Source organism: Tauraco erythrolophus, chromosome 19 (genome assembly GCF_009769465.1).
Source record: "Tauraco erythrolophus isolate bTauEry1 chromosome 19, bTauEry1.pri, whole genome shotgun sequence".
Taxonomy (NCBI): Eukaryota; Metazoa; Chordata; class Aves; order Musophagiformes; family Musophagidae; genus Tauraco; species Tauraco erythrolophus.
This window is the reverse complement of record NC_141483.1, coordinates 8382254-8409456: the sequence shown is the minus strand read 5'-3', so window position 1 is coordinate 8409456 and position 27203 is coordinate 8382254. Positions and strand designations below refer to the sequence as shown.

Genomic DNA, 27203 nt, shown 5'->3' with positions numbered 1-27203 from the left:
TCATCAGATAAGCAAATAAGAAAGTGATTTCTCATTTCTTATTTTCAATGAGCAATTACTAGTAATGTTGAAGTATATTATGCATCATTACTTGTTCAGTGTCCTTTATTAAAGAAGGAGAAATGTGGAGGTTTAATGGAAGATTTTTAGCTAACCAGAAAGTTACAGAAATAGAGGGAATTCACTTCAAACAAATTTTTTATGAAAAGTGAATATTATTACACATTTTCTTAGCAATGTATTCTCAAAATAGGACTGTGACAAAAGACGAATCATTGCTATCCTTTACGAGTCAAGAAAATCAAGGCACAGAATCACACAGCAAATTGTTGTTCAAGTTAGGAAGTAAACTCAGTCCTTGCTTTCACTCTTGTCTTCTTACCACTTCACTGCTTTCAAAACCTCCAGTGTATGAGCAGCAGGGGGAAAGAAAAAGTGAATGTTACCAGTAACATTTGTAATAAAATTAATAGGAACTATTTTATTAACTTCTGGTGCAGTACAAGAGTACCTTTATATCATTGCCAGTGGAGGAACAGGCAGGGTGAAGAAGCAAACATCTAGCAAAGGTGGCTTATGTGCGGAGCAATGTCTCGTTCTGCTTCGCTAATGGTAGCTATGGCAACCTCAGGACATTAACTTATGCAGTGATTGCAAGCCATGAGCATCAAAGCAAGTAATTAGGGAGACAAATGGGAAGTCTTGATGGATTCTTCCATCAAGATCAAAGCTTTATATAAGTTTTTCATTAATTTGGGAACAAGCACTGAGATGATTTGTATGTTCTATTAGGCTATCAATGAAAATTGGGACCAAAGCTAGATTGTTTCATAATTTTTCAAGGAAGGGCCACTCAACCCAGTCGAAAACCTTTTTAATAGTGGTGATAGTAAATCAGGAGTGCACTAGTTGAATCAGGCCATTGGAGTATTAAGCACATTCCTAGGTGTTTTCAGCAGGAATATAATTGTGGTAAACTGAATTTGTCCTCATCATTACCAGGAACATTAACTGTAACACGAAAATATTAAGAATGCAATATTTAATCCATGCCGTGTTTCTAAGGAGTCATAGGATTAGGGGATTCGTGCTCAATATCTTCAAATCTAGAACGGAGCAGAGTTACTGGTTGAAATTTAATGACCTGTGCTATATAGATGCTCTGAACTGATGGTCTCTGGTCCCTTCTGGCTTTATACTCTGACCTGTCTTTGTTAATGAAAGAGTCTGGGCAGCATAAACCCTGTGGACAGCATGAAGTCCTCAAATAATAGGGGAGATGATAAATTGTCTGGAGCAACAATGACTAATTGTAATGTAGATCTTTACCCAAACCTTTGGATGGGCAAATTCTGTCTATATAGGGAGTTTAGAGTGAATTTGGAAATAATTGTATTTCATATTTTCCCCCAAATGCAAGCATTTCAGTAACCATAGGCTGTATTTCCCTATTTTCAAGATTTGCTTTTCTGAAAGGTAACTTACCTAAATTAGGCAGGAGTTTCCAAATCAGTGAAACTTCCACAGCACTTCGTTGAGTATAGAGCTTCATGTAGGAAGCAGTAACAGTCCCCAGAGCATCAGTAACTTCGTTTTACTGGGATTTTGAGGCAGGCATTAATATTTGGGTTGGACTTTCATTTTTAATTGATGAGGGAAAAGACTATCTGCCTTTCTTTCCTTCTTGATAACACAAGCTTCTCTTTAGTAACTTCAAACACCCCAATTCTTCAGTTAAAGGCGAATTAAGTTTTCCTGTATTACAAATTAGCTCTCTGAGGGTGGCATCAGCTCTGTTTCTTTTATGTTTAATTCCCAGTTCTTTAATCTGTTTCTAATACATTCTGTTCAGCAATTTTTGCATTTCTGTTTTAGTGGAAGCAATGCTGATTAATTCCTTCTTATGACATCTGTGGCTGCATCCTAGATTAAACCTACTCTAATACAGAGGCTATCATTAAGTGTTAAATATTCTTGCAAGGCTACTTAAATTAGATTCAACATCAGTGGATCATTTAGTAGAGAGTCGTTAATTCTCCATCTTACGGCAAGGCCACATTCTGGTGATGCTTTTAATCACAAGATTATTGAGGTATGATTTGAAAGGGATATGCTGCCCATATTTTGCCTTTGGGCAAATTATGAAAGGTCAAGTTGCCAAGGAAACAAAACTAAGATAACATTACTAATTCCTGAGTCCAAGAGTTGTCTTTTCTGATCATATCATTTGCTCAATATACATGCTTAGAAAAGATACCAGCTAACAGCATCTCTGCCATTTAGTTGAACAGAAAATGTCTTTATAATTCCTGCTCTCCTAGATAGTGTTCGTAGTGGTGGCAAGGCTCACCAGAATACTTTGCCTGTATAGAACTCACAGATTGGTTGGTTTGATGGTTTACAGGTATGGTGAACGTTATTCCTGATTTATAGAAGGGAAAAGACGGAAGGGAAGGGTTAGGATTTACATATTCGAAGGTAGCTACAAACTTAGGATTTTACCAATTTTGACAGTCTAATTTACAGCTCTTTAGAGAGTCCTGATGTTCATAAATTGAAGAGCACTTGATAGCATGACTTCATTGAGGCATCTTAAGTTAAACACTCGGAGTCACAAAGTCCTGACGTTTTTCTTCTAGTCACAAGTTAGGCCACTGGCAGAGCCAGAAAGAGCTCTCCAGTATTTTCTGATATCCAGACCATCATACTTCCTCTTTTTCTTATATTTTCTTTTTTAATGTCCTATTCTAGGTGAGAAGCAGTAGTATAGGATTGGCTCCAGTGCAGGAAAACCCGTATGGCATAGTAGCATGCTATGATGAGTCTCTTCCTGCCGCTTTCTCCCTTCCATCCATATATGTGTATTGTCCTTCTTTTGGGCAACTCATGAAAAAGGAATCATTTTATTCCCTGAAGTATCAGCTTCTGAGATTGTGGTAGATTCTGTCCTTAAATTTCCATTCTGAACTGTGCTGTGTCGTAGGGCACTGCATAATGAATACGACCCTGCCAATCAAGACACTCTGTTTTATATCACTTATTACTAAATTGAAAATGGTGTTTTACTACAGCAATAAAGGGCTGGTACAGCATGAGGTACATTTTTATACAACTCTATGAACTTTGTCATTGAAAACATTATAGCCTTGAATTTGAGAGCACAGTGGAAGGCAATATAATTTGATTACCTATATTAATCAAGTAGAGTACAACATATAAAACCAGTAATGCGTAAGTCTGACTGGAGCCAGATAACCCTCTTGTGCATCTTAGAAAGATTTATTTTCAGTAATATAATTCATTTGACATGAAAGTATCATAATTGCAGTTGCTAGGAAGGATTTCTTTCTTTCTTTTTTTAGGGAAAAAAACTATCATGCTTTCAAGAGCAGCTTGTTCTTTTAAATCTCTGCTTACTAAAAATTGAAAACAAATATTTGTTTTTGTAATTGTGGCAATTTTTCATTAGCCAGCTGAGCTAATGGTGTGGTTTATTTTGAACTCCATTTCTGCTTCAAAAACAAAAGTGTGTTAGATATGAATTTAAAAGAAATTTTTCGTACTGTATGTTGATTAGCGTGAGACGCTGTCATTCTCAACCTGTGCTGCTAAAAGCTGACCAGAAGCTCTTGAGGTTTCAGTTATCTGTGCAAGTACTTTGCATAAATGCTGAGGAGAACCTTCCCACACTCTAGCTCTATGAAAAGGCTTTAAAGCATATTTAAAGACACTTAATTACTCTGTAGTCCATGAAAAACCCTCTTGTTATTGTATGTGCTGTAGTGACATATGCTAATAATCGCATTATCATGAGTTGCTGTTTATGCGTTTTATTGCGACATGTGGCTGCAAACCACACATGAGTTGGTTGGTGTATCACAGCTGATACAGCAAAAATCACAAGTGAAAAACGATCTACTGGCTGTGCCGCACTTCCCGTTGGAGCAGGAAGACCTGTCTACTTCGTAGTGCCAGTGCACACAAACTGAGAGGAGTCAAAACATCGTGGTCAAGGTATTTTCCAGTTTTTCAAACAGATTGCACATTCATCGTTGTTCATAATAACCTATAGGAAAACGGAAAGTTTCTATAATTCAATGTACTCTCATTCTGTGACAAATACATACAGCTTGTTCCATTTGATTGTTAGCAGCTTTATCATCGTGCTAATAATCGTAATTACTGATTGAAGGTGATAGAGTTCATTTCCAAACAGACAGTGGTTTTAGTCCTATCTCATTATTGGTCTACAGTACAGTAAGTTGTTTTTTCCATTCTGGCTCTTCACTCTTCTATTCTTTTTCTCTTATTTCCCCTCCTGTTGAGATGTTTCCTCTTTCTTTTATTCTCTAATCGCTGCCGTCTGGATTAGCCATACAGGGCCTGTCACTACTGAGGAAAGATTTTGAAATGTTGGAGCTTCTATTAATAAGTGACATCTGTCCACACAACTGAGCATTTCCATATCAGTCCTGGAAGAAAAATACAAATTAAAAAAAAACCTATAGTGACAACAGAAAGGATAAATGTCCTCGAGCCTGTTCAGAAAGTTTTGGGATAGTTTAGCTAAGGATACTTGCATTCCCATCTTTCAACATATACTGCCAGCCCTTGTCTTGATCTTTGAGGTCAGTGCTGGTCAAACTACCTTCGCAGTCTGAAAGCAGAACAGTGAGGTAGGAGGCTCCATCTTGTAAATCATTACATTTACATCAATCATTGACATTCTGGGGGCTGACAAGAACAAATGAGTATCTAGGGGGGTCAGAAGAGAGGAGCAGATGTACTAAGGTAGTGGGGAGCCTTTACAATTTCATGAAATAGCAAATACATTTTTTTTTAAATTGTTTAATGGTTAAAGGTTAGCCATTTAGTGGTCCAGAGAAGTATTTTCCAGGTAATGGCATAGGCCTTGAAGCATTTATTTTTAGCTTTGTTGAAGCATAATTCTCTAAGACTGAATAACCAGCTACCTTATTTTCTTATCAAATTAGCTTGCAACCTCTGCTATATTCCTTAGATTATATTGAAGACACACAAATGTATGCCCTAGGCAATGCTTGTCCTTCACTTCCAAGACTTACCTACTTTAATATTTTTAAGATCTAAATGGAACAAAAGGGAAAAAAAGATTTAATTTGCATTGTATTAATGGTAATGACTACTGCTGGAGATTTTCAGCAAGAGAAGGTCTGTTTTTATTTTTCATATTTCAAATCTTTTTTGTTTCTAACTTGGTGAATTTCTTTGTTCCAGCATAGCTTGCCTGTGACGAGTGGGGCGTCCATCCCTCAAAGTTTATTTTAAAAGCAGTGGTTGAAATCAGGAAGCACATGCTCTGGGAGTTTCCTTGGAGGAATAGGTCTTTTGTAGATGTCTCAATTCTTGTGCTAAATCTTTTACCAGATTTGAATTTTACTGTTCAATAATGCAAATATTAATGGTAGCTATTGAAAGCTTTATATTTTTTAGCTACAACAACATAAACCTTACTGTGAGTTAAATAGCAGTGGAATTAAATTATATTAATTATTATATTAATTATAGATGAGTTTTGTAAATCTTGTCCCTGAAAGCAACAGGGACTTCCCTTCTTAGTGGCTAACGGCATTCAACAAAACAAAGTGGCTGATTCACATAACCTTCCTGTATTGATTAAGCTAAAAATGAACTGTACTTCATTTTACCGAATTAATGGATGTTAAGAACACAGTAGGTGCTTTAGATGGTTTTCCAAGTCCAAAGTTCCTAATTGAATAGTGTGCTAAAATAGTACATGTGGCATCATGATGGTCTGTTTCAAGGTGTGTAGCTTGTCACCCTAGCTTCACCCCAGCTGAATTCAAACTGGCTTCAGCACACTCATCCTATCAGGTCCGGAATAAATGGTTACAAGGCACAGTGGAGATTTGCCTTCATACCTAAATGATGCTGGCTCCAATTCTGAAATTAATCCCCACTTCTGAGTGTTCATGTTAGAAAATTTTGGGTGTCCAGCTTGCATTTGAATGGAAAAATCTTAAGGGGGAACTTAAGAGCCATCAGGTGGATGTCTTCATGCATAGCCTGGTATGTTCTTTTGCACCACTTGAACTTACAGGGAGAAGTAAGGAAGAAGGAAGTTGGCAGCATGAGCAAAAGTGTGTATGTGTGTGTGTATATATAAAAAAAAAAAAAAAAAAAAAACCCAGAAAATAAATATTCAGGTGAATCAACTGTAAAAAACCATACAAGTTTCATAACCAGAAATCCAACACCCTCTATCTGGAGGGTGACTGTCACTAAGCAGGATACTAAGGTATTAAAAAATGCCTTTCCTCCCGAGTTCCATGCTGAAATCCCCTCTAACAGCTTCCTGCAGCTAACAATGGTTCTCCACCGAGGGAAGACAGCCATGCATGTCCTCCAATAAATAAATAAATATGTAAAGAAAACTTCCAAACAGAGTCACATACCATGGAGTCAGAGAGCTGAGAATAACTAAATGCTTTCCATTAGAGCAGGGGTACTTTAACAAATCCTGTTATTTTTTAGTGGCTGAGTACTTTTTGGTGACTCCATGATGACATGGATATGGCATAGTAATGGACTAGATTTTCAGTCCAAATAGAAGAAGAAAACTGATGTTTATAGTAAGTGAGGAATTACTAGACAGATGATTATGGTTAAAGTGGCTTTTGGCTATATCCATGGTAAGTCCTAAACTCCTGCTTATTTTTAAATAAAGCTTATAAGCCCCCCTCCAGACTGCAGCAGCCTCTCATTGTTGTAAATAACGGCTTTAAGCCACTTTTCTTCTGTTGGACATACCCTGTCCAGGCATCCTCGCATTAAACAAAATTGCAGTTACCCTGTGCTGTGAGTCACTGGAAATCCTCTCTTGGTTTCTGCCTCTCCCGGGACAGCATGAAGGACCAAAGCAGCTGGGGCAGGAGCTCCAGGTGACTCCAAGCCAGGAGGCTCATGGTAAAGGGAAGGCAACAAGGCAAGATGTCTCTTGCAAGCAAAGGGTGTTAGTCATAGCTTAAAACTGTAAAATGAGAAAGTAATGGATGTTTCTCTGGTTCCTTAGTGAAAACTCATATACAGTACTGAAGCTGTAATGTCTCCAAGAGTGTCTGTCTGATGAAAAGAAAGTGAGTGACGGGTGACACAATGCCCAAACGAGGGGAGAATGAAAAGAACTTGTGAGCACTTCAGAAGAGAAGCAAATTGCATCTCTTTTCTTGTCAGAGTCTCCTCCATTTCGTAAATTGGTGAAATGCAGTGTCAGCCATTGAACTTTGTGTGCACTGTCCTTTCAATTACCCAAGCGTGGCTGTAGGATCTCACCACCGGAGCCGCGTGGAAATTAGTGGAAATAGGAAAGAGGTAAAAAAGCTTCAGTTCGTTATTTGTGCTGTCTTTGCAAATGCTGGGCTAAATTTGGCCCATAATTCACATTACCCCATGGTACAATCATAGGCATTACAAGTGAAAATGACCTCCTGCATTGTCCCTTCTCTCTTGTTCTTGGCAAATTCGGGCTGAAATTAAGCGTAAGAGTGTATGTATGCAGCTGGCTATCTTTGGGTGTCCCAAGGGTATGAAGATTCTGCAACCATGGATATAATGAGTCAATCACAATCAGTAAATTGACTTCACGGCAGCTATATCAACCTACCATTAAATACTTAGACTAAGTCCAAATTGTGAGAGAGAGGGGGAGAGACAGATGATATATTGAAAGAGATGTGTTATATGGAGATAGATCGATCAATCGATCGATCTACTTTTTTCTAACCGTAGAGTAGAATAGATTGATTCCTGAAAAGATATCATTAAATCATTCAAAATTATGGAAAAGCATTATCATGGTATATTAAGGCCTAAAGTAGGAGGTGTAATATGGTAAACCAGCCAGAAAGCCTCTCTTGAATGTGGTACAAACATTGCTGTGTAGATGGCATTGGATGCTGACTTTTCTATTTTTAATGAATGTACCTTTATTAAGTGCTTATGTAGCAACATTCATCTGTGTAGGCTACAGTAAAAGATCGCATAATAGAAAGATATTTCTACCTTTCCTACGGACAGAAACGGCAGGAATGTGGGAAACCAAGAGGAATCTGATGGGTCTCACAGCTTTTTCAAGATGGGTTGGTCACTCTCTCCTATGAACTAGGTTGTTTTTAGTCTTGACTTGAAAGTAGGCAGCTGTAGATCTTACTTTGTAGATCTTCAGTAATAATTTGTGATCATCTCTTTTTTTTCCAAAAGTGCTTTCCTGTACATAGGTGTTAATAATAAAGAAACCATTTTCAGCATAAAAGATGTGCTTGTCATACCACAGCAATGATTTTCCAGTTGCTGGCTTTTTTAGTTGTGCAGCCTTCTAATATTTCTGCTTGAATTCTTTCATGACAGAAGCAAATGAAAATTACACCGTGGTTTTTAGGTCTCTGTTCCCTGATTTTTGCTTGTCATGTCATGAACTTCTTCGAAGCAGTGAAATGGCAGCCCATCTCCCTGAGAGCTCCAGACAGATTTCTAAAGTTGTCTTGTTAACAGCTTGTCAGAAACCTACATTTCAGTCTCGCTGAGTTTATATCATGAAGAAAAAAAAAAAAAAGTTGCTGGAAATTATGATTTTTACAGGTTCTGACATTTTTCTAAAGAACTGAAATGCTCAAGGCTGCTGTCTCCCTTAACAGGCTATGCTGTTTTGGGTAATATTCTGCGTTGCATCAACTGAACATCAGAGCAACATTCAGTTTCTTCCCTTTAACATGTTCTTTGAATTATTTAAGGTGTTTTGATGTTGGCTAGAATTTGTAACAAAGTCCTCCAGCTTTTATCCTAAAATATCAAAAAGGTTGAGATTTTTTTCCTCCCCCCCTCCCTCTTCTCCCTCTTTCCTAGCCCTTCCTCCCTCCCTCCTCCAGCTTTTAATAGATCCTTGCATGGATCATCAAGGGACTTTCTTTTATGTTGTACAGCATGAAATGACTTAGTCAGGGTCTTCCTGATTAATTTATGAGTGCTAAGGAAAAGGGAAGGGGGGAAAAAACAGTCCTTGAGGGATTGACCCTAAGCTGCAGCAGATCAACTTAATTTTATGGAATGAAAAGAGACTTAAACAGTATTTTTAGCGTCAGTTGCTCGACCCGCAGAGGTAGGGAAGCTCCCTGTGTCTGGCAGGGTGAGAGGTACCCATCTCTCCGGACGGATGGCTGCTGGAGTTCAGCTCTTCAGAGGCACCAAGCACTTTTAGAGTTAAAGCTGTGGCAGATTGGTGGATTAATGTGCTCTGCCTCCAAGGGACAAATGCTCTTTTTTTTTCCCCTTTTTTTTTTTTTTCTTTTTCCCTCCCCTTGCTCCCTCCTTCCCTACTCCGGGCTTGCAGATGACAGCTGTTGGTCACTTAACAAAATGTCCTCTTGATTGCTGCTTCACAACAGGGGCCCCCTCAGACCAAACAGCACATAGCCCGTACAATGCATCACTGCCCCTCAAAATTAGTTATAGTGCTCAGGGCTATTCTGGGCTGCCATAGCTAATACTCTCTTGCTGTTCTTCTCTCTCCCCCTCGCCCTCCCCCTCCGCAGACAAAGGCTCAGCCTATACATCTGTAGTGCTCATAACCTTCCCCTTCCCCCAGCCAAATGCTGAGGAGAGAAAGGGAAAGGGAAAGAAAAAAAAAAAAAAATTGCTGCCCTGAGGCTCAATCTGTTTCTTACAGCTCTACCCCGGCACTTGGAAGCCTGAGCTGGTGTAGCCATAGGGAGGCCCTGACTCATTTCATCAAACTGTCAGGGAGGCAGTGGAGCTAAGAGGACTTTGCTGCCTGGGGCAAGTTCAAGTCAACATTCGATTTCCGTCCTTCCCCCCCCCTCCGGCCCCCGCCTCTCGCTTGGACACTTTCAGTGCTCTGGATCTAAACTTCTCCCCGAGCTGCAGCAGCTCACAGCTTCTTGCCAGGAGGAAGGACTTGTGGGACCTTATAAAGGACACAGTGGCAAAATTGCTGCAATAAATCAGTGGCCCTCTGACACTTGGCGGTAGCTTAATGTTTTGGCACTTTCTTTCCTGTGTATGCCTCAAGTCCCATTAGCAGGCTTTTCTGTCAGTCTGCCTCGTGATAAAACTCTCTCTTCCTATCATCTTAAGCAAGCCCCCGCAGACATGGATCCGATGCCAGGCTTAATAGGAAACAACACCCTTCCCCTGCGCACACGAGCGTGCATCCATCCATACGTGCTGCTGCTGCGAGCTGCTCCCAGGAAGTTAGCTCGGAGGACAGGGCGAGGAGGGAGGCCTTTTAAAAATAGGCTTGATTGGACTTCTTCCTTTAAAAGAAACATTAACAATCTGAGATTTAAACCTAACACTTCCCCAAGCATCACTATTGAAAGAAAATTCGGTAACTCAGTGTGGTTGAAATAATAAGACAGCAGCAACATGGCCATCCCCTGGGACTGCCTGAGTGGTATGCGAGCTCCATAGGTATCTAAAGTGGTCATATATTCTCTGCAACTTCTTACGTATAAATTCTACCCTGCCAGCTTGCACTGTAATATTGTAGATGGCATATTTAACATTTTTGTCTCCTTTTAGCCTTGCACTTCCCCACACAGTTTTAGTTGCAGGCAGCCAGGTTAGATTACATGTCCCTCCAGGCTGGGATCTGTTTTTTCACACAACTGACTTAGATGTCTATCACTCTCTGCTTAATCACAATATAAATAATACCTGTAGGTATGTGTGTTTGTGTGCAAACAAGCCTTTCTGTCAGCTGTTTGGGCAGGAATCTATAACTTCTGCGCTGTACAGCGTCTGGCACCACAGGGCCCTATAGCCGTGAGGCTGTGTAGGCACAATCTAGATCGTAAACCTCAGGGTTTGGGTGGAATAGGAGATAACCATGTTTATGTGGATAAGCTGGGGTGACTAAGATGCAATTCTCAAAAGCTTGAAGGAGGTGGCCCCATTTCAGATAACAGTGTTTCTCTGCACCTAATTGATGACGTAACACCCAAGTGTTGCCAATCTGGAGTTGTTGAGTTGTTGGAGTCTTGCAAGACCTGGTTTGGTTTTGTTTCTTGGAGTTCTAGTTCCTGGCATGAGGTAGTTATGTGAGAATCTGATTTCATGTTAATCAATGTAGTGCTTTTATTATGTGAAGAAAAACTTGGTGATCTGGAAGTTAAAATGTTGGGGGTAAGCAAAGAGTCAAAGGATGTTTTTTCATGGTTCTTAGACTCACCAGAAATCATCCAGAATCACAGTACAAACGATTTTAATATAGATCCTGCCACTTCTTGGACTGAATGCCTTTGCAAGGCGCCCAGTGCCCGTGGAGGTGTCCCAGAACACATACCCTACATGCTGCTTCTGCAGATGCTGCTTTTTCAGAAGAATACGTGTGTAGCTCATTCCAGGCCTGCTTCACCTCTGCACTGATAAAAACTGAACTTGCATGGCTAAAACACTCTGCAGCTGTGCTAATTGCCCGAACACTGTAGTAGCCAGCAATGACACTACTGAACACCTCTGACTCTTAAGTCCACCAAAAAACCCTTGTAGTGGAGATCTGGCTTTATTTGCAGTGACACAAACCTCTGCAGTGTCCATTGCTGTTATGTGAAACGATCTGGTTTATGCTTGTATGTCATGGGAACTACAGCAGGTAACGTTCGTATTTCCCGTTTCAACCTTAGCTTCTTTGGGATGAGGGAGAGGTTAGAGGTTAATTTTCAGTTCACTGCAGGCATGTGCGCTGCTGGTGGCATCTCTGTCTCCGTGGTAAGAGAAGATCCTTCTCCAAATACGCCGTTGCCTGTGTTTTACAGTAGCCACAAGTCCTTCTTTCTCCCCTGTAGGGATGATTTGTACAAGCAAGTGCTGGGACGCATTGTAACCCCTTGCTGGTGGGAAAGGCAGGATGGAGGGGGGTCCTGAAATGGGAATTTTCACCTCGGCTGTCAAAAAAAAGCGCCACAGGGCCTAGTCTACACTTACAGGAGCTCTGTGTCTGATTCCTCAGGTCTTTTGGATGCAACAAGGGAACAGGTGGAGGGGCTGGTTACTTAGGTGGAGATTAGGAAAGCACCAGCCTTTCTTACTGCTTCACTCCCGGCTTTGTCCAGGGCCTCAACCTTCCTCCAGAGTCAGTCCGTCGGCAGCAGCCACCAGACTGTGCCCTGGCCTGGTGAACCCACAGCCGGTTCCGCAAAGTCCTTTTGGCACTGGGTCATGGTGGGTGGAGAGCCCAGGTCTGCAGAACGTGCATCATCCTCCTCGGTGGGGCAGAAGTGGGGAGGAGGAGGGAGGGGTGAGGTCTTTGTGCCACCGAGCCAGTTCAAGCTGAATTGTGTGTTGTTTCTGCTTAACTTCACCTCACGGGAGGCTTTTTCTGTCTGGAAACTGTCACCACAAGAAATAGTTTCCAAAAAGCGGCACAATTAGGGGTCAGCTTTGCAAACATTCTTGGTGGAATCGAGAGGCAATTGGCACAACCCAGTGAATAATCCTTTTAGGAGCCTTTATGAACCCAGCACAATGGCTGTTTACAGTTTCGCTTATAGACCAAGAGTGTTAACAGGCCTTTAGAAAAATCCAGGTAATTGAAGCTTTTGTCTTTCAATGAGCCCCCATAGCTGTCAACAGTTGCCATTCTCCACATTTTCTTTAACTTTTTTGTTTTGACAAGGGCTTTTGTCCCTCCAACAACAGCTGCGTGGGAGGTGAGTGGGCGGGTGGCGAGGAGCAGCCTTGGCTGCTCGGCCTTCCTCCTCCTCCTCCTCTCCAGGCCACACTAAGTTGGCTTTTAAGACACAGAAGATCCTCTGGGTCAAACCAAAGTTTCTCCTGTGACTTCATTATTCATTGAAACGTCCCGGCGATGCAACGCGCCAGCCTCTGTCTCTCTTCGTCGACCCCGAGCTTTGCAGAGGCGGGCGGCGGAGGCGAGGAGGCTGGAGAAGAGCGGATGCACGGAGACCGAAGGCTGTTACCACAGAAACTGAACCAGCCCATTGAAGTCGTGTTTTTAACACCCCCTCGAAGGGAAGGGGTCAACAGCGGTTCTGTTTTTTGCAGATCTCTCCGCGCGGGTTTGGTTTTGCTGTCATTGTTTTTTTCAGTGCTGCTGCATGTTCAGCAGCCTGTGGGTTCCTGTTTCTCGATGTGAATGTGGAAGCCTTTTTCTTTAAAATAAAAAGAAGAAAACCTAAGTGAATTCTGAACTTGGTTTTTTTTTCCCACCAAAGCTGGCTATATTTTCTTCAGGAGTCGGTGGGAGATTAAAATGAGTTGGTAGCCACGAGTCTCAAACTCTCCATTTTCCAGGATGCTGTATGTTAAGCAGAAGTCCAAATCTTATAAATAATGTTGTGTTAATTCTTCCCCCATTGTCTCTCCTCATACAGACTGCTTAGTAGCCGTGCGTCGGTTTGGGCCTTTGTTCTCATGTGGATTAAGAAGTGGTGTTTTGGTGGTTTAAAAGCCACGCGGCAGGAATCGATACGGGGACGGTTTGTGTGCGTGAGTGAATCCTACACAGCTGGGAGAGGTGGGAGAGGACAGCTGTTTCATAAGGCAAACAAGAAATTATGCAACTTTCTGTCAGAAATACGTTTTTTAAAGCCCCCGTCTTGCAGTGGCAGCTGCACGGTGGATGTGCCACGTTCGCATGTGGATCTGCATCCACGGCCCCACTGGCTGCTTCACTTGCAAGACTGATGCGGTCATGATGAAAGTAAGGAAGATGTAAGCTAAAATGAAACAAAATTCTTTGCTGTCCTTTCCATTTTAAAAACAATTAATTATGGAGTATTTACAGATCCTGAATAGGGAAAAATGTGTCCTCAGAGAGCAGATGTTTGCTTCATTCATATGTCTGTTTATAAAATTTAGCATGTGGATTTGATGGTTCACTGGCTTGTTGCAACTTTCACTTATCTACATGAGACAGAGTTGCATATTGGTACAAAGCAAAATTAGGCATCTAAATAAAGCAATTCTGCACCTTTTAGTAACGCAAACCATCTGTAATAGATTTTTACACTCATTATATACATTCACATTTTTGAGGTCAAATCTGTTTTCAACAAGAAAAGGCCTGTCCTCTTTTTCTGAGTATCATAATGCAGTAAGAAATGGGAAGAAAGTTTTGTTACAAAAACAGAGAGCAAGACTAAAATACTATGTTGTATTTGAATAACAATGGTTACTAAAGTTCCTCAAAATTGTTTACATCTGCTCTCAAATATTTTGAAGCTAAATTTATTAGGGTTTACAGTACTGTGGTTTTATTAAACCAGGGCTCACAGGCAAAAGTGTCTGAGTTTTAATGATAATTTTCAATGTTTTCTAGTCAATACATTTCTGAGTTTAAATTATTTGATTTTTTTTTATTACTTTAGTGTATCATTCTTTAAGTGCCTGTAAGAATTAAAGCATTACAATTAAGCATACAATTTTAAGCAACACAGGGCTGAGCGTACTAACTAATTTTTGTACCTTTTTTGTGATAGGTGTAATTCCACTGTAACATGCTTTAGTCTGAACTGTGCGGGTTGAATCACATCATCAAAATACTTTCTCTAAAGCATGAGTGTGCGGCTTGAATGAGCACAATGATTAAAATGGTAACTTAGGATACTTTAGCGTAGACCAGGTTTAAAGGGTAAAATAACTTGGTATTCATGACCCACTCAATTATACTGGTAATGTGGGGGCAGGCGCTCCCTGTAGCATTCTGACTTCATCTCAGCCCCCCGGGTGGAGGTGAAAGGCTTCCCTTGAGTCAGTTGGCGTTTCCCAGGAGCATGTAAATAATAACAAGTGTACTGCTGTGACTGCATCTTCCCCCACCCCCATACCTTGTTTTTGATGAATGTGTTGCTTTGTCAGCATGAATTAGCACTGCCTTGAGCAAGCACAAATGCAGCAGGTACTGGGGCAGCCTTTGCCCAGCAAACCTGTTTCAGCGTATCTCGGGGGTGATGGACAATTAGTCCCGTTCCAGGCCCAGAGCAGAGACTTATAATTGTTCGTGGTTATGTGGCATGGGTTTGGGAGAGTCAGCAAATGGCTGCTGCTGCTGATTTGTCAGGGCTGATTTTACATTTGATCTGAATGTCTGGTTTGTGAAAAAAACAGAAACTGTGTTTCCTATAATAATTTTCGTAAAGCTCAGTGATGGAATAAAAATGTCACAAAAAGGCACAAATTACTTACAGGAAGATTTGCTAAAGACATGGCTATCTGATGTTCTTGCTTTCCATGCACAAACTGGCTAGGTCTTCCTGCAGTCTGCTGGCATTAGCACTGGTTATTCCCATAGGACTTGCCCACCCACTGCTCCCCAGCCCCGGCAGAGCTGTGTCCTGTCTTCCTGTAATTTCTTCCATTTTTGCTTCAGGTTCTTTTTTTTCCTGTAATGGTTACAAATACAACTAGATCTATAGACATCCTTCTAAGCAGTTGGATTTCACTGTGAAAAAGGTGCTGTGGATCAGGTGGGATGGTGTAAAATGGTTTCATTTTGTAAGAAAGAGTTCTGCTTAGTCAAGACTATAGAAAAACGGGTTCCTTAAGCCAAGCGTTTCCACTGAAGTTAAATGGAAATAAGGAGTCAGTTGGGAAGCTGAGCAGTCTTCAATACAGAATCACTGTGGGAGACCCCTCCACTTTATCGTGGTTCTTCGTGTACTCAGTGTGTTTCAGAGAATTTAAGAGGGAAAGGTTCCTCAAGTGTGTGGGGTCAATCATTTCATGTGCCAAATAGAAGATGAAGAGATTAAATAGTCTCTCAAAAATCTGCAGTAAACTAAGAATGTCACAGCTGAAATTTCTGCTGTGTAACTTTAGGATAAAAGGCTGTGACAGGAATGATCCCCACTCCCCGCTCCGTGAGGAGCTGGAGCTGGACAAAATGACCAAACAGATCTTTTCCTTCTTCTACATTCGTGACACAGTAGCATGTGCATTCTCATGGACCATTTCCACATTTGTAGCTTGTCATTGCTGGCTTGCAGAGTCCCCTTCTGTTGGACCAGTGAACTTGGTAGGGTGCTGCCAGTTACAGAAACCCACCTGGACCATCCCCATCAGCTGCTGGCTGAAGGAGGACATTCCCGATGGGCAGAAAAGCTACAAAACGCACTCGCCACTTTCTGTCAGTATAAAAGACAGCAAGAGACTTATTTTTGTTCCCGACTGTAAATCTTTCTCAGCCCCAGCCAATAAGATGTGCATGTCCTGAAATGTTCAGTTCTCAAGTGATCTTTCCATCATTTGTGCGGTGAAAATAGAGCATTTTGTTTTCAGGGGCTGCAAGAGATTACGCTCTAAAACTCTTTAAGTAAACACTTCCTCCTGGGATCGTGATCTCATTCAAACTAAAAAATGTACCAGAATTTATGATGTATTTTAATTACTATTCTTGGTACCACTCATTAAATTAGAAATTGATTGCCAGTTTCACAGTTTCCTCGTTAGATGACAAAGTGCTTATCAAGGTGAAGCAATGCAAAACTGTTGCTATATATTCCACAATTTGGGATGATGAAAAGGCATGCTTTTTGTTGTGGTGTTTGTGTTACAGTTGTTATTATAACGCATCACTGATTTGTCTTTTTTGTTTAAAGTTCGCTTTCCCCCATCCGAGTAAGAGTACACCATATTTTTGTGTAAGAAGAGAGAAATTGGCTTTGTCTGTTTTATGCTAGCAATCTAAAAGGCATTACTGCAAACATCAAAAGTGTGTTTTGCTGAACTGAGAACATCATAAACAGCTATCCTAAAGATTTAAGAGGATGATGCAAAAGATCCCTATACATAAAGATTTTTCTCAAAATCTTTTTTTCTCTCTCTAATCCACAGTGTGACAGCGAGAGTGATATTGACGATAAGGTAAGACTGAATTTTTTTCTCTCATGTGCTTTACTAGCTTGGAAATTCCCTCATAGTCAAAATAAGAATGAATATGAAAATGATATTTTTCTTCCAGTCTTTATGTCAAATTTAAAAATATCTATAATTGAATGAAAACACATTGGATCAGGTACTCTGTGATCTTAACTAGTTTATGTGTCAGAAAAGAGACTGCCATTAACATAATAGTCTTTCTTGATTATTATGTGAGCATTTGGTGAGACCCAAGTCATAGCGTTAGTGCTGTTTCAGGGGAAGTCTCCTCCAATGAGTTGTCAAAAGCCCATATTTTATTTATAGTAACCTTTGAAGATGTCAATTTTGTAATCAGTTTAGAAGATGGGACAACTGGTACCTACCCTCAAAGGCAGTGTGGTAACTGTCAAGGAGTGTTTTGTCACGTTGATGTGTGTTTATCACAGAGCAATGATTTTTCTGACCTTCTTTTGGATACAGAGGTTGGTTGTTGAAAGGTTATAGTTGTGGGGGTTTTGCATAGGGATTTCTTGTTTCACCTTTGCAAGGAAAACAGAGAAGTCCCACCACATAGCAATACTTGCATCGTGCTTTTAAGCATCAAATGTATAAAAGACTTGAGTGTCCCTTGCTGACTTCTCTTCTGGCAGATCAAACTTGGCAGTCTCAGGTTAGATCTTCATCAAACTTTTATCACATTTTGGCTGTCTCTTGCATTCATTCATGAGAACCTGTGGCATGCAGGTTTCTACTGGATCAGCATTACAGCAGTAAAGGCTGACTTCAGATAGCCCTGTCTCCTTGGCAGCCCACTTGGCTGCAGCCGTCTATCGGAGTTTGCCATGAGTTCAAGAGACTACACTAAAAGCTTCTTCTGGTTAAGTCTTTTTTCATTTTTTAGTATTGTTAGAGCTTGGGAAGTATTGAGGTTTCTTCAGCCTCTTCTTTTAAAAATCCCATCAGATACCAAATATCCCTGGAGTATGACAAAGCTGTGTTTTGAGATGAAGGTTTGATTGACGAGAAACACTTAAAATCATACGTTGACTGAAAGATACTGTACATACTTGTTTTATTTTGTTTTAATTTATTTTATATATGTGTATATACGTATAAAGTCACTCCCTGAAAGCACCACAACCTCCCTGAGTTCTGTTTCTTACAAGGTTACACAGCAGCAGAGCTGATGGCAGGGGTGGTGAGGGTGAAAAATTATTCCCTAAAAGATTAGAAACCATGTGGTTAAAACATTTCTTAGGACTGCCCAATCAAAGAAAGTAAAAGCAATCACTTAGAAAACTGTTTAAAGATCTGCCAGTCAAAGCTCAGATGAAGTTGTAAGTGACATGTAGTTTTATTATACAGCTATGCTATTAATGATTATCTAAATTACACTGGTAGACCCAGCTAGCGGCATTACATCTGAGACTGACGTTTGTTAGATTAGGTTTGACTTCACCTTGTAGAGAAGAAATTGAAATCTGAACAACATTGATTAGCTTTCAGAATGTGGGATCTGAGGTTACCTTCAGAGGAAGCTGCATTGTGTTTGGCTGGCAACTTACTGTCCTTTACAGCAAATGAAAGGCTGTTACAGTGTTCCTTACCATTAATGTGGCATTTCTTTCCATATCTGTAACTGTAATTTGACCTTCTAGGCTCGTGTATTTCCCAGCTGTCTTCTCCTTGAGATGACTCCACCTTAATAATAACATTTCTTTTCTTCATAAGGAGAGCAGCACAAGATCATCATCTTTCTATCTCTTGCCTAATCTGTAGAGACATGAGACATGACATCAGTTCTATTAAATAGGTCTCTGGAATTAAGTAGGGTTGCTTTTCTTGTCAGCAAAGTCATGTGTACATGCGTGTAAACTTACCAAGGTTGAAGTGAAGAGGCTTCAAACCTTTCATGGGGATAATGTAAATGCAATGTTGCCTTCCAGTTGGGGAAGAGAAGGGCAGCCTGGTGCTCTCTGTTGATACCTGGCATACTATAGTCTCCTGGAAACACATTCAGTATTTGTCCAAAACTTAACCTGGCTGATGCAACAAGGAGCTATAAAAATATTGGCATGAACATCCTGAGGGATTACACTCAAGAGTGTTTTTTCCCCTTCTACATGTTGGAAAAATGTATCTTCTAATAATGCTCTCTGGCAGTTGCAGCCAGATGGAGTATCCCACATACCATCTAGCCCAGCATCAGGCTTCCCAAATTACATGACGGGTCGGCTTCACTTCACAGCACTACAGAACAATCCTGCTTTCCTGCTTGGTCAGCAAGAAGCAGCTTTCTGTAGGTACACCTACACGTGCTGCCACTAGTGAAGGGCAGGGCAGGAATTACTAATGTACTTCTGATTTGCATAACACTTTTTGTTAGTCATAAACAGCGGATCCCTGTCGTCTGTGTATAACTCATGAGGAAAGCAGACAAAAAAACAATTTCACATACAAGTACAGACTGAGTCAGTGATAGAACTAGAAGCAAAACTGAAATTTTCCACCTCCTACTTCTCTGTTCCATGCTACTAATTATCCACTATTTATTTAGTTCGTAGGTATATGGGCTGTTGAGCTCTTAATGTTTTAAAACATAGACATTAGAGTAAAATTAAGGCTTTACCTTCACTGCATTGAAAAATACAAACACACTCCTGATGGTTTTGGTTTTTAACTTGTGCAGTGTTGTGCAGGACTCCAGAGAAGAAAAGTAATTGAGCATAGTCAGTCATACATACAGTGTATCAGAATCGAGGAGCCGTTACTTTAGTGCAAGGTACAGTTTCACAGCAGATCGTGAGAGTGTTTCCAAACAACACGCTGCTGGTTTTAGTAATTGGAGAACAGGAGCTCAAGGCTGGGGACTTGTCCATCCCATCTACTTTCTGAGAATTGTCTCTGGTCAAGTATAGCCTTTCACTTCTGCATCACTGCTGGAATCTCAAAGGAAGTAAGTGGGGTGATACTTTCTCACACCTATCATTCTGTCACCACGCGCTTCTCGAAGAGCTGTTTGGAATACCCAAACTAATAAAGTGGGCTGTCCAGCCATTTAACCGAGCGAGAAACTGAGCAAACCATGCGTTCCCAGAGATGGAAATGCAAATCCTGTTTCCGTTACCGTATGTCTATTGAAGGACATCGGTTTGGACTCTGCAACTGTTAGGAGAATTGCAGGGTAGTTTGCTGAAGCTGTGGAAGTGACGCTGTGGTTTTTGTGAGGGAGGAGGGAGAGAAAGGGAGTTAGGCTGATAATCGTATTACACCATCTCCGCACTGTGCAGTAGCTGCGATGTGAGGCTCACGGTCCATAAACATTGTTACTGAAAATATATACTTCCTTTAATAGCAACAACAGCATTAACAGATAGCAATTACCCTTCATTTTCAGGAACTATAAAGTCTCCATTAATTCAAGATTTATGTAGTTATAGCATTTAGCACAGGAATAACACCACAGAGAATTGGTTTATACACATGTAATGAGAGAGCTTATGGCATACTTTAGTGAACATTAACATAATAGAGTAATATAAACCATCAACAGTTCCACTTATTGTCTCTTACCTGCTTTAGCATCACTGTGAAAAGTGGCTAGCAGCTTGGTAATGTGCTCTGTTAAATGGTGTTCTGCAGAAAGCCAAAAGTCAACTTGTGCAAAACAAGGGAATGAGTAATCTCTGCTCGTTACTCCAAAATGTTGCTCTCATTTTTTAATAACACTGTTCAGGATTGCATTAAAAAAAAAAAAGCCTGTTTCTTTCTTTAAAAGTAATTCAGTGTTCACGTTCTTTCAGTCTTGGACTCCTGTCTGCTGTGTGTGAAATTGTGGGTTGTCAGCTTAATTACATGGCCCCGCAGTGTAAGCGAGCTCTCCAAATCAGGGGTTAGATATCAGGCATCCCTTCATTTAATGTGGTGCGGAGTTAGATGTGCAAAAAACGACGCTGTATTTCTAAGTTGAATCGGTATTTACCTTATGTTTGTTCTGTAGTTTGTGTTTTAGCTATAGCAAAGCAACCTTAGAGAGTGGTAAAGCTATATCCAAGGTGGAAGCAAAAAGTTTTGAAGTCAGGCGCCTAAACCAGTGTTTTCACACTGCTTTCTGCATCACACAGTGAGTTTATTAGGCCCTGCTTGCGGCAATGTGACTTCAGCCTTGCCGTGCTGTTGTTTGCTGTGCCAATTTCTGAGTCCCAGTGGGTGCCTGGAAGCGTGCAGCAGCGCACGAGCAGGTGCGATTTAGCACTTGATACATGGGAGAAGAGCAACATGGTAGTGCTATGATCGCTCCACCACGGGCTGGGTTCCCATCCTGCTATGTGCCATGTAGATGCAGAACAGCTCTTGGCTTAAGGATGAGATTAGAAACAGTGAAGGGACTCAGAGAAATGGGGGGCACAGTGTTAACAACAGCACTCTTTTGGTATGTCAGCTGCCTCGTTGTTGTCCAGCTTTGGTTTCATAGGTGTTAAGGTAAAGAGGGAGGTTTTAGAAGGCATTTGAGAGGGAAAATCAGGTAGTTTTATGGCCATGAATGGGAAGTTATTCTCTGTAGAGAGAGGCACGTTGGTAAGTAGTAGGGGGGTGCTTATTTGAAAGTTTAACAAGTAGGTGATCAAGTCAGACCAGTGAGAGATTACAGTTTACATCAATACTGAGTGTCAGTGTAGGGAAGAAGAGGTAAGCAGAGGTAAGTTGTGAAAGAGCCAAAACACGAAGAGTGATAGTTTGCTATTTGGGAAGTGGGAAGCTGTGTAGAGAGTAAAGCCATGGGCTAGGAAAATGATCTTGCGGCAAATTTTTCCTTGGCACAAGGACACAGTTACATCTAGTGTCAACAAAGGAAAGGATAAAGTAGAAAATGAAAGGTGAGATAGTGAGAGCTTGACCAAGAACTTAGTTGTGTGGGTGAACAGAGGATGCTCATTATGTTGTAGAGAAAGACGATATACAGGCCTTAAACATAGGTTGGATGTCAAGATGTAGGGCATGGTGTGAGTCAGCGAGCACTGAGAACTATGGGCTTGAGTGAGAGGCAGAAGTGATAAGAGTGGAAGCAATGAGGAGACTAAACTGGAAGATGTGGGGAGTGAAATTATCACTTCTGTTTCAGCTCTGTTGACCTTGAAAGAGCGTCTACAAACCCACAGGAAAAATCATAGTCTAGGCGGCAGGAGAAAGGGATATAGTAATGAAGAGAAATCTAGGAGTCACTGCAGTAGAAGTGGTCACTCTGTTTACATGTGTTTGTGTATGAAATTACCCAGAAATAAGGTAAAGCCCCATGACAGCAGATTAAAAAGTTCAGGGAAGATGGTCTTAAGGATACTCAGAATTACAGCAGTGGTTACAGAGGCAGGAGCAGAGCAGATGGGAGCTGCTGAAGCCCAGGGCGGGGAATGCTGTGCCATGTTGCTGATGGTCAAGGAAGGTGAGATCTAGCGAAGGGAATTGTGAGAGACTTTGAAACTTGAGCTGTAGTTCAGTGGGGGAGAGGAAGCCAAACCGTGCAGTGTCTGTTCCTGAAGAGCCTACATCGATCCAAATTTCTGTGTGTTTTGTTGCATGTTTATGCTCCTGCTTTCATGGCCTCATTTGTCAATGCACCAGTGCCACATCAGCGTGTTGTCTCATGAGGCTGCAATGAGCCTCAATCCCTGGACCTCTTGGTGCCACTCTTTGGAAGTCCACAGGGGCTGTTACTGGTAGCACTATTGCTGGAGGATTCTTTCCCCCTGCTCCCTCACATTTTATCTAACAGTGGAAGAGGCAGGTTCCGCCTGATAAATCTCTTGTTTCCATGAGGCTGGAAGTTTAGTTTCCACTTCAGGTAATCAGTTATTTGCTATTTTCAAAGCCTGCTCAGGCCAAGGTCTCCAAGTTGGTTTTGTCCATCATTAGATTGTCCCATCCTCTGAGAAATGACACTTGATAGTTTTCCAGCAATCCAAGTTCTTACTAGTTTCAGCAGAAGGGAGAGATCAAACATGGAATTGAACCGAGGGCTTTCACATGACAGTATTTGCACGTCTGTTAGCATTACACTTCAATCTATGATAGTTTTCAGCTGTGACTAATAACAAGAAGTCTCTGTTTGCCAGTTACTTCCCAGCTGGGTTTTCAGACAGTGTTTAAGTGGTCCTTTTACTGTAGTACGCTCTTGCTTATGGACAGCAACACTGAAGGCAGCTGCAGAAGCCTGTGCCTGGGATGTGTTGCAGGCTTAGCAGCATAGAGTAGTATAGCATATATACATGTGCATGCACGTATGTGCACGAAATCAGTGTTTCTTCTAAGGTTTAATGCTCACAGACTGAAAACCCGGTGATGCAGAGTGAAAACCAGTGGGAAACCTAACTCCCATATAATAATACCTGCATATAGGTGGTTAATTCTCTTAATTGAAGAAAGTCTCTGTTTGACAGACAAGCTGCATGTTGTTATTAAAAACAGACCTGCTTTTTAAACAATACAAAAATATTGAATTTAAAATAACCTTGTAGCCCTTGAAAGATTCGGGTGCTATAAACAGGCAAACATAATGTTGCCAGTACAGGAGGACAAAAATTCACCATTCAATGAGTTTATTTGATTTCATCATTCCCCATGAACAGATTTACCAGCACAATAGCATCCTGCAAGTCAGTTCACTCAGTTGCTCTTTGGGAAATGCCAGATGGGGGAGAGACTTGGCATGCCTTCGGCTGCTGTCATTTCACCCACCATGTGCATGGAGCAGACACAAAGGTTCCCACTGAGACTTGGGGCAATTGGGTTAGGCCCTGTAAGACCTTCCAGAGGGAAAGGAGCCCTCTAAGTTGTCCATCCCAACAAGAGGTTCTGTAACTCCAGTAAAACCTATTAGTAATAATGGCCCTTTTTGACCTTTGTATTTAAGTAAAGCAAGAATGTAACTGAAAAAACTAAACAGACTCAAAGCTTCAGCACCAATGTTCAAGCCTCCTGCTGAGATTTGTGGTTTTGTTTTATCCAGACAAAAACTCAAACTTGAAGTACATTAGTCTGTATATAACAAGCTGAGTCATCACACTGTGGTGCTCATATTCATTCTTGAAAACATAGAAAAATTTCAGAGCAAACAATGAGAAGATCCTTCTAGTTTGCTGACAAAAATCTATCGTTAACTTACATAAAAGGACTCGAGATCTCACGGAGAGCTCTTGGGCAAGACAGGATAATACCAGTTCTGTCGCGGGCAGTCGGCATGTCCCTGGCTCTCTGGTTTCTCTATTGTTTGATGTCTCCCTGTTCCAGTTCCCCATCCATGAGCATTTTCTTATCTTACCAGCGACCTTGTAAAGACATTTTTAAGATCTGAAGCAACAGGGAAGAGAGCAAGCTTGTACAGCTCGCTGCCCGTGTCAAGAAATCCTGTTATAACATAGCCATAAATCCAAAGGGCTACCTGTGCAACGGCAGTAACTCCTTGGAAAGTGATCAAATAGAACATAACATAGTAGGCAGGTGAAAGGAATTGGCAATTGAGTTAGGCAACTCAATTAAATTGAATTACTTAATTAATCATTAAGATAGCAAGAACATGAGAATTTTGGAGGATGCATACTCCAATAGCTGCAATTGCAAGTCCTCATTTGGCTCACAAAGTTTCTCATTACTGTATTCCAAAATTGTTTTACTAGGTTAAATAATACAGAAGAGCATAGCAGGCAGCACTGTGTGTCCTATGCAGGCATAAAGGGGAGAAGTCAAGGATGGCCCAGGAGTCAGCTTTGGATTTTTGTAGCTTTCCAACGGTTCTTGCTTCTGGGTCCAATCTGCAATAAAATCCAAAGCAGGTTCCACTGCAGGAGTTTTCCAGATATGTAAGAGGCAGCAGCAACATTTGGATCAGTAGTAAAGACTAGAAGTCATGTCTGCCTGACCTTGCTTGGGAATTCACCCTTACCTAAAGCATCATGATTGAAATGGGTGTTCTTTTGCCTAGGTGAGTCTCCTAACACTTACCAGCTGCTATTTTCACTTATCAGCTGCTTATCAACTGTTGCTTTTGTCTGCAGGATCAGTAAGGGTCTTGCCATGGCACCCTGAGTCAGGGGAGGTGTTTCAGCTGGCGCTGCCCAGCCTTTGCTGTACACCCTCGGGGCAGAAGTCCTGGCTTTCCACAGACACAAACCAAAGTGAGGTACTTTTCAAACAGAGAAAACTCGGAGCAAAAGAATGTAACATAAGTGTTTGTAAATAAGCTTCCCTCTGCTCCCTGCAGGGTCGCCCCTTAGTTCTAGCGCTGGCTGTGGTGCAGACACACTGGCTCCTTGTAGTTCTGCCCAGGCAGCAAGAAGAAGTCTTTTCCATTTACCTGCGAGCCTTCAGCTTCAGCTCTAGCCAGGGTTGAGCCAGTCATTTTTCATGGTGTAGACTGGCTTTCTCCCACTCCTTCCTAATCCCTGCAGTGCTGCAGAAGCCTCTGCCAGTGGAGAGGGCTCTGTTCCTCCCCTCACTGCACCTGGGCTGGGAAAATGAACCTTCCTCTGCTCTGCCCGCTCTTGATGCTCAAAGCAGTACATAGCACACATTACCTGCTAACACAGCAGATTTCTGTCATCACGAAGCTCCAGCTAGAATATCTCTCCTGATTCCATATTAGTGATTATTAATTTCTCTGTATGTACTGTAAAAATTGTGTAATTCCAGTTGGTATTCTATACTTTTTAACATTTCTTGATGGTCTTTAATACCAAGTTCTACCGAGCTGCATTTTTCTTGAGAAGTAAGCTGCTCTCTTTAGCAAACGGCTCACATTTGAATTTGTAGTGCTTGAAAATTCCATCTGACAGTTTCACTTGGTTTCTTTCTTGGCTTTTAAGTAGTCTTCCATAGTTTCCTCATTTTGATGGGTTTCCTCTAATTTTGTATGATATCTGTATGATCATCTGAGGAATGTTTTATGTTTTAGTCAAAGCTGTGCATAAGTTCAAAACAGAGCAGTGGCTTGAATGAAGCTTCTGTGAGTTCTTGTCTGCATAAGACAGGAGGATGAGTGCCAGCAGGATGAGTGCAGGTAAAAAGCAAAGGTAAATTCTGTGCCTTGGGCTCTGTGGTACATGTTGCTGCACGGCTCCCGTCAGCACTGTGTCTGGAGCATCAGAAGCACCAGCAGTTCTGCTTGACTGTATCCACTGATGCCCAGTCTTCTGCTCTTTGATGGGTCAGATTGAAATATCCCAAACACACAGGAAAGAATGGTTTCCCAAAGCGTACAGACCGACTTACAGCCTCTGCTTCCCTGGCCTTTCCCACACCTGTGTCAAAATTAGTTGGAGATCTTTGCCTAAATCTTTGGCAGCAGCTGACTTAATTTGTGGTTTACTACTCCTGACAGTTTATTGGGGAAGCAAAGCGCGCCTTCATCTCCAATAATAAACAGCCCACCCGCCGACACTTTGACAGGCTTAATGGTTTTTTATACAAAAATGGACAGACTTAATGTTTCGACTGTAGCGATCATCTGTCCTGATCTCCTTAATGAAATTAGATTAAGTGCACCTGGGAAAATGCTGAGACGGCACATTGCCTTCATCACCTTCCTTAATTTAAAACCAATTTGCGGGGAAAATATCCTCTGAAGCTGAGGGAGGCAGAGAGAAGGAGGAGGGAAGGGGATTTTAAAATCTATCTGGATAGCTACTGGCAGTTTTAATTCCTTTCCCTGCTGGCAATGTGAAATATTAACAGCCTTAAGAACTGAGACTTTAAAGACTTACTAACCTTTTTGCCTTTCTTAGGGGAAAAAGAAACAAAACGAAATCTTTATCATCAAGATCACATATAGGGACAAAGTCGAGTACATGCTGGGGCTGGGCAGGGAAGAGAGATCTGGCTGAAATATGGAAGTTTCTTCTTCCGAGAGCTAGACCGCATTTTCTTAAAATGCATTGAACCACTAGGTGTTGGTGATGCTTACTGTCTGCTGTTACCTTGATGTCATGATTTAGTTGTGCAGAAAAATAGTAATTTGCCCACATAGCTGTGAAATCAGCTGCAATATAATGTGACTTGAAAATGATTACAGATGTTGCTTGGGCTTATTCTGAAGAGAGCAAGAAACATATCCTTTTAATTAAAAATAAAATGTTGCAAAGAATAACCATAACTTTTTTTTCTGTGAAGGATGGTTCCTATTCTCTCATTCTGACTCCACTGATTGAAAACATGCTAACAGTTAGCTCCAAGCTCTTCCACCAGTGAGGTGGTCAGAGAGCAGAGTAGTCTGTGATAGACTGGAAAGTCTCTTTATAGCAGAGTTTGAAATGTTTACA

General features: G+C 41.3%; 1 protein-coding gene across 1 annotated transcript in view; it reads left to right on the top strand.

Annotated features, from left to right (window-relative positions):
• FBRSL1 (fibrosin like 1) overlaps window positions 1-27203 on the top strand; it is a 399203-nt gene that overhangs the window by 200037 nt on the left and 171963 nt on the right. Inside the window, 1 exon segment of the mRNA XM_086623316.1 lies at window positions 16870-16899. Coding sequence (XP_086479442.1) covers window positions 16870-16899 — 30 coding nt within the window.